Below are 7758 nucleotides of genomic sequence, written 5' to 3' on the forward strand. Positions count from 1 at the left end.
TAGCCATGACACGTCTGTCTCAGCCATGGCACGTCTGTCTCAGCCATGGCACGTCTGTCTCAGGCCATGGCACGTCTGTCTCAGCCATGACACATGCTTTTCCACATTTGTATTTCCTCCCCTGTTCAAAAGTATTTATACCCTTGTCCTCCTTAAGTACAAAGTCAGTACGGTAACACTTTGTTAAACTCCACACTCTCGTCAGGAACTCAGATGTAACTCCCGATGAGTGTTTGTGAATAAGTCCCACAGAGTGACCAAATTCCTATATGTGATGAAAAGAGATGAACCTTTTTATTTGTCAGAGCTACGCTACGCTGGCCTCACCCACAAACAAGACAGAGCCCTCGTGCGTCCCCTTCCAAGTGGAGACCCTTCAGCTCCTTTGTAAAACCTCGGATGATGTCACTGTGCTTGTGGTCGCTTGTCTTGGTGACCAGGCAGCTGTTGTCTTTGGGAAAATAGGCCGTCTTTCCTCCTGCTACTTGTATAGTAGCTTCTAAAGATCGGAGAGACCGAAAGAAGCAATTCATAGATGATGAGTGGCTTTCTGTGCCCAGGTGTGCAGAGGTAATTCAACTTAAATGCACGGAGACAATTACTCGGTGCACTCAGAGCCTCACCGTTGCAAACAGCCAGCGTGTTTCCGCCAATGTACTGACTTCTCCATTTGTAGCGCGTGTGCTCGCTGCATTCATCAAACAAGCGGCTTCTCCTGATAAAAGCAAAGTCATAACCCTGGAAGAGAAAGTGGCAATGTTAATTTTTCCTGTACTCCCATCAGCTGACCCCGCCAGGGCGCCTCCTCCACTTACGTGGTTGCACATGGGTTTGCAGTACCGCCTGTTAGCCAGCGTGGCGCACACCAAGCCTCCATTTTGGGGAACCCGGGGCTCGGGGCATTCCACGGGTTCTGCTCCGTGGCATTCTGAACGGAAACAGAACTGTCAAAAATTCTTCTGACTGGAGCTTGGAGGTTATTTTCTCTTCGACCTTGAGGTCATTTGATGTCATTTGATGCTAAACTACGCTCATCGTTTTCACTGAATGTGTAACAACGCAACTGCGGTCGTCCTACCACTCAGCTGATGCTTGTGCAGCACATCCGTCACGTTCTTCATGTAGTGAAGCAGCGCCGCCGTCTGCTGTGTGGACCACGTAGCTGACGGGCTAATGCTGCACTCCAGCGCCACCTGTTGGTTGATGTGACAAATGCTTCTTGTTTTTTTGACACGGATATCAAATGTGAAAGTCCAGAAACGTTTCATGAAGAGCTTTGAGGAATGACAAATATTAGATGTGTACCTGAAGATCAGCTGATAGGTCCTCCAGGAGCTGATCGCTGCAGTTCTTCACTGGAACTTGATCCTGGTTGGAGCGTGGCATCACTGCCAGAAATGACATGTTAGAAATCCCTGTACTTAAGGCGTAAGCCTACAACATCTTTTACCTGCTAGCAAGCAAAGCCAAGCCGCTGTTGTCTTTAGCGTCGCCATGCCTGTTGGTCTCTAAACACACAACAGTGCAGGGACTTTTTATTTACTCAGCTTTTTGGGGGCAAGGTTTACAGATTTGGCCAATCCTGAGCTGCACAGGATAAGCAACGTTTTATAGCATTTATAGCATTATTTGCATTTAATTAATTACTCATATTTAGTGCATAATTTTTTCCCACACCTCTGGGAACGACCACAGAAGAGAGACAAGAGAGACAATAACCAAGACAGTGTACGCAAACCGAGGCAAAATTTCATTGAAAATTTTAGTCGAAAACCGAATGAAAAATTGAAAGACGTTTTCCGTCAACGTCATCGCCGACATTTCCAACAAATCTCTGTGTTTCAGAGTTTGTTCTGCAGAGCCATAGGAGAACCCACACCTCTGGGAACAACCACAGAAGATAGACACGCAATATTGTACAATAACCAAGACAGTGTATGCAAACCGAGGCAAAATTTCATTGAAAATTTTAGTCGAAAACCGACTGAAAAATTGAAAGACCTTTTCCAGCAATGTCATCGCCGACATTTCCAACAAAGTTCTGTGCCTCAGAGATTGTTCTGCAGAGCCATAGCAATATTGTACAATAACCAAGACAATGTACGTAAACCAAGGCAAAATTTAATTGAAATTTTTTGTCGAAAATCAACTAAAAAATTGAAAGAGGTTTTTCGCCAACGTCATCACCGACATTTCCAACAAAGCTCTGTGCCTCAGAGTTTGTTCTGCAGAGCCATAGGAGAACCCACACCTCTGGGAACAACCACAGAAAAGAGACATGCAATATTGTACAATAACCAAGACAGTGTACGTAAACCGAGGCAAAATTTTATTGAAAAATTTAATCGAAAACCAACTGAAAAATTTAAAGAGGTTTTCCGGCAACGTCATCGCCGACATTTCCAACAAATCTCTGTGCCTCACAGTTTGGGCTGCAGAGTCATAGGAGAACCCACACCTCTGGGAACAACCACAGAAGAGAGACAAGCAATATTGTACAATAACCAAGACAGTGTATGCAAACCGAGGCAAAATTTCATTGAAAATTTTAGTAAAAAAACGACAGAAAAATTGAAATACATTTTCCGGCAACGTCATCGCCGACATTTCCAACAAAACTCTGTGCCTCAGAGTTTGTTCTGCAGAGCAAAAGATAGACACACAATATTGTACAATAACCAAGACAATGTACGTAAACCAAGGCACAATTTCATTGAAAATTTTAGTCGAAAACCGACTACAAAATTGAAATAGGTTTTCCGGCAATGTCATCGCCGACATTTCCAACAAAGCTCTATGCCTCAGAGTTTGGGCTGCAGAGCCATAGGAGAACCCACACCTCTGGGAACAACCACAGAAGAGAGACAAGCAATATTGTACAATAACCAAGACAGTGTATGCAAACTGAAGCAAAATTTAATTGAAATTTTTTGTTGAAAATCGACTGAAAACTGGAGTGTTGAATAGGTTTGAGTGTAAGAGACTTTTTTTGACTCCACTGTCAGATTCCTGAGATTATGGTGATGTACACACGATGTCATGCTGACAGGGGCGAACGAGACCTAGCCATATGTTAGCATGAAAGCAGACGGCTCAGCAGTGACACGGCAGAGCAGGGACGCCGTGTCATCCAGCGAGGATGTAAATAATAGAGTGTGGATGTTATCCATTATGGATGTGTGACAATCAGGATCCGCATGAATAATTGAAGCTTTTAGGAGAGATGATTGAGTTCATTAACACACACAATTGTCTCTCTGTCTTTGTTTTGAGCAGCAAAGCTTGGCCCCAGAGACTCGTCTTCCTTTTTCTCTATCATTGAACTCTTTGCCTTTGTCCCAGTAAAAGCTAAGGCCTATGATCCGTATCGCTTGTCGCTTGTATTGTATGAGGCGTTCATGCTCCAAGTGACTGTGACAAAAGTTCCATTTATCCGTTTTCTATGTTATTTGTCCTCACTAAGTTGTGCAGGGGTAATGCTGGAGCCTATCCCAGCTGACCTTGAGCGAGAGGCGGTGCACACAATGGACTGGTTGCCAGACAATCACAGGGCAACAAGCATTCACACTCACATTCATACCCATGGACCATTTAGAGCAGGGGTCTCAAACTCAATTTATAACTGTTCTTTTGTGATGTCACAATGGAGCCGGCTTCCTTATGGGCATGCCTGTAGGCTAGATACACTCTCTGTACAGGGCTGTATGTACAGTATTTACATGCTGTTGTATGGATGTCAAACATGGACACCGTATAGATCTCACATCTGGGCATGCCTGTAGGCCTCCCGCAAGCTCTGCTTCCACTGACCTTCCCCAAGCTCTGCTTTGCGAAAACAAGCTCAGGTTCTACCTGATTTTAGGGGGTGTGGCCAATCACAGCGGAGTGGGCTTGGGTGGAATACAATAGACCATTTTGGGAGGAAGCATTCAAGGAAATACAGCCGGAATAGGTGCAGATTCTGGAAGATCTAGAAAGTTTTCTTCGCGGGTTATTGTGTGTAGGTGCTCTATAGGAGTCCACAACTCACAGGTTGCTCATTAGGTGGATTGTTTTCTAACACTTCTTTGTCCCATTTATTCATTCATTTTCTACCGCTTTTTCCTCACGAGGGTCACGGGGGGTGCTGGAGCCTATCCCAGCTGTCTTCGGGCGAGAGGCGGGGTACACCCTGGACTGGTGGCCAGCCAATCACAGGGCACATATAGACAAACAACCATTCACACTCACATTCATACCTATGGACAATTTGGAGTCGCTAATTAACCTAGCATGTTTTTGGAATGTGGGAGGAAACCGGAGTACCCGGAGAAAAACATGGAAACTCCACACAGAGATGGCCGAGGGTGGGATTGAACCCTGGTCTCCTAGCTGTGAGGTCTGCGCGCTAACCACTCGTCCACCGTGCAGCCTTTGTCCCATTCATTCATTCATTTTCTACCGCTTTTCCTCACAAGGGTCGCGGGGGGTGCTGGAGCCTATCCCAGCTGTCTTCGGGCGAGAGGTGGGGTACACCCTGGACTGGTGGCCAGCCAATCACAGGGCACATATAGACAAACAACCATTCACACTCACATTCATACCTATGGACAATTTGGAGTCGCTAATTAACCTAGCATGTTTTTTTGGAATGTGGGAGGAAATTGAACCCTGGTCTCCTAGCTGTGAGGTCTGCGCGCTAACCACTCGACCACCGTGCCGCATGTGGAATTTTATTATGACATCATAATAATAAATAGTTTTTGCACTATTATTTTGAAAAACTTTCCAGTATACCAAAAGAGGTGTTTTTGGTGTTTTCCATTCCAGTCAGGAAATTCAAGTTAGGCTGAGATTATGACATGCAATTCCTTACCAAAACGCTAGGGGGCAGTTTTTTCCTTAAGGTGAGCGACCACAACTCTTGTTGACTAGTTTTTTATAGCAGCCTGTGTAGTATTAGATTAGTGACAAACAATAACAGACCCCAGATGGAGTTGGCTGGTTTACATTTGTGTAATAATTTCACCATCTAATCTTAGAAATAATAATTCATGAGATTACCCGGCACTGAAAAACAATAAATGTGTCAGTAGTCCAAACCAAGTGCCATTTTGTAATCGGTTCGATGCTCATCCTTTGTGTTCATTCATCATCCGTGGAAAAGAAAGCATTCACATGGACGAGTGACAGCGGTCGCGCCTCATTGGCATTCCGTCTGACGGTACGCTCGCCGTTTGAAGACTCGTGTTGCGGCGTTTAGGGGGGGGCGCCTCCAGGCGAAGTTTGCTGCTGATGAATGACTAATAACATTTATTGGCTCATTTTAATTACCTTTGTGCAAATTTGGCAAACGGCTAATTCATGTTGTAAACACATTTTACCGGTCCACTTAGAGCAGGGGTCTCAAACGCGCGGCCCGCGGGCCAAATATGGCCCGCAGGACACTAGTTTGAGGCCCCCGCTTTGATATGAAAGTTTAATGTTAGTGCGGCCCGCGCAAGTTTGATATGGATGCTGTATGGTATCATGTACCCAGAAAAAAATATTACGTTTGATTAATGTTCATGTTAAAGGTTAAATAACTGTTAATAGTTATCCTCCCTATCCGTGTGGAAGTGGTAAATTTTTGGCTATTTAAGTTTTAAAGGAAATAACTTGAAGGCTACCGTTTAGGTCGCTAGCGCTCTAGTTTGCGAGTTAGCATGTGTCTCAAGACCCTGCAGTTGCGCAATATGTTGTAAATAAAAAGAGTATAAATGTGACTATAGTCGTGTTTTGTCATGTCTACAGGGCTCTAATAATGCTTTGTTCATTTTAAATCTGAAAAAAAATAATTTGTCTACCCACCAACTATATGTGGTTTCTTAAGTTTTTATTATTTGCCCTTTTATTATTATTAGTATAGTTATTTATTTATTACTGATTGATTGATTTTCTTTATTCTTGATTTGTTTATTATGTTCATGTTAAAGGTTAAATAACTGTTAATAGTTATCCTCCCTATCCGTGTGGAAGTGGTAAGTTTTTGGCTATTTAAGTTTAAAGGCAATAACTTGAAGGCTACCGTTTAGGTCGCTAGCTCTATATTTATTTATTTATTACTAATTGATTGATTTTCTTTATTCTTGATTTGTTTATTTATTTTTCACATTTTTTTGTGTAGAAAAATAAAAAGTAAGATATTTGAGAACAGTGGAATGTTTTATCAGAGCTTTTATTGTAGAAAATTGGAACCAAAGCGAAGTTTTTAAATTTTTTTTGTTTTTAATAAATGCGTTTTTTGGGGTTTTTTTTGGGAAAACCTGATGCAGCCCAGCCTCGCCCAGACCCTAGCTCCAGTGGCCCCCAAGTAAATTGAGTTTGAGACCCCTGACTTAGAGCTTTTGCGCTGACACTCAGAGTGATTTTTTACAGGCTTTTAATTCCAAAAACAGGTCGTGAAGAGTCGAGCTATCAAACACGGCAAACACAACAGGAAGCTCCGAAAAGATACTGTTGGTTCTTTCCCGGAATGAATTAGGAATGATGTTTGCAGGTGGGATAAGCATGTCGGGTCTCATCAAGCAACGGTTAAGAGCGACTCTTTTAAAGGTTGTGACAGCTTCTATATCCGCTGTCTTCAATCTTGGCTATGAGCGGTAATGCGAACTGGCAAGCAATATAAAAACAACCATGTGATCGGACATGTGACTTGTTTAACTGCAGTGATGATGATGGATTAGATTTATATGGCGTCTTTATCCAGGGACATAAAGCGCACTACACTGAGAACCATTATTCAGCCGCCGGTGGTGATTAGCTTGGAAAATGGTGGAGGGTGGATTGAGATCCTTACCAAAGTGGAGGACGTCAGGTTCCTTGGAGTCAAGAAGGAGCTGAGTTGAAAGGGAAAACTGTCGAGGTACCAGTCAAACTAAAATCCTGGGTGTCTTCATGGGCTTTGGTTCGGGATCGAAGGGACAAGATGGAGGCTAAGTGGTGGCTGGGCTCTTCCTTAGAGATAGCATCCGAAACACTGTCATCCGGGAGGAAATCCGGGAGTGGAGTCTCTACTCCCCAGATTCCTCATCAGAATGTAGGGCATGTAATGGTAATGGTAATGGTAATGGTTTTATTTCATTTGAACATGCATCAGATTACAATTGAATGCATCCCATAATCAGTTCACAGTTCCACATGTCCAAAAGGAGTAGGAAGAAGCAAAGCTTATTAAATCCTACCTCTCCATCTGGTACTTTTACAATCAGTAACTGTTACATTTGTTCACTTCCTGCTTTCCTAATATAATTTAATTTTAATTTAATTTAATAATTTACTTTCATGTCTTTAATAAAACTTTAACTTTAATAAAAAAAATAATTTATCTGATAAATTTTTATTCTTTTTTTTAGTGTTTACATTTTTTTATGTTTTTATTAAAACATTAGGTGATTTTATTATTTTATTAGGTGATATGACCATCCAATGACTTCTTCCTGGTGGATCCCGAGGCATTCCCAGGCCAGCTGAGAGACATAGTCTCTCCAATATGTTCTCTTACCGTGTTTCTTACAGTGTTTGTATTTGGTGATTTTGGACAAAAAACATACGTTTTTTCAGTTTTGTTGTTTTTTTTCTTTTTTTTTCTTTTTTCAGTTTTTTTCAACTTGCTGCTAATGCACTTTTATGGTGAAAAAAAAAACACTGGAAACCTCACACACATGCATCAGGGGCCTGAGAAGCACCCAAAAATGGGATAAAATGCCAGTGTTTGAATTTGGTGATTTTTGACAAAAA

General features: G+C 42.4%; 1 protein-coding gene across 1 annotated transcript; it reads right to left on the reverse strand.

The window, feature by feature from the left end:
* Nucleotides 1-256: 256 nt before the first annotated feature.
* si:ch1073-126c3.2 (uncharacterized protein LOC555816 homolog) lies at nucleotides 257-1521 on the reverse strand. Its single transcript, XM_058057990.1, has 6 exons — nucleotides 1451-1521; nucleotides 1306-1388; nucleotides 1079-1193; nucleotides 816-928; nucleotides 624-738; nucleotides 257-499 (listed from the first exon to the last, which is right to left on the reverse strand). The coding sequence occupies exons 1-6, from the start codon at nucleotides 1494-1496 to the stop codon at nucleotides 324-326; spliced, it is 648 nt and encodes a 215-aa protein (XP_057913973.1). The 5' UTR covers nucleotides 1497-1521; the 3' UTR covers nucleotides 257-323.
* Between the last annotated feature and the right edge of the window lie 6237 nt (nucleotides 1522-7758).

This window comes from Doryrhamphus excisus, chromosome 2, assembly GCF_030265055.1.
Source record: "Doryrhamphus excisus isolate RoL2022-K1 chromosome 2, RoL_Dexc_1.0, whole genome shotgun sequence".
Lineage (NCBI taxonomy): Eukaryota > Metazoa > Chordata > Actinopteri > Syngnathiformes > Syngnathidae > Doryrhamphus > Doryrhamphus excisus.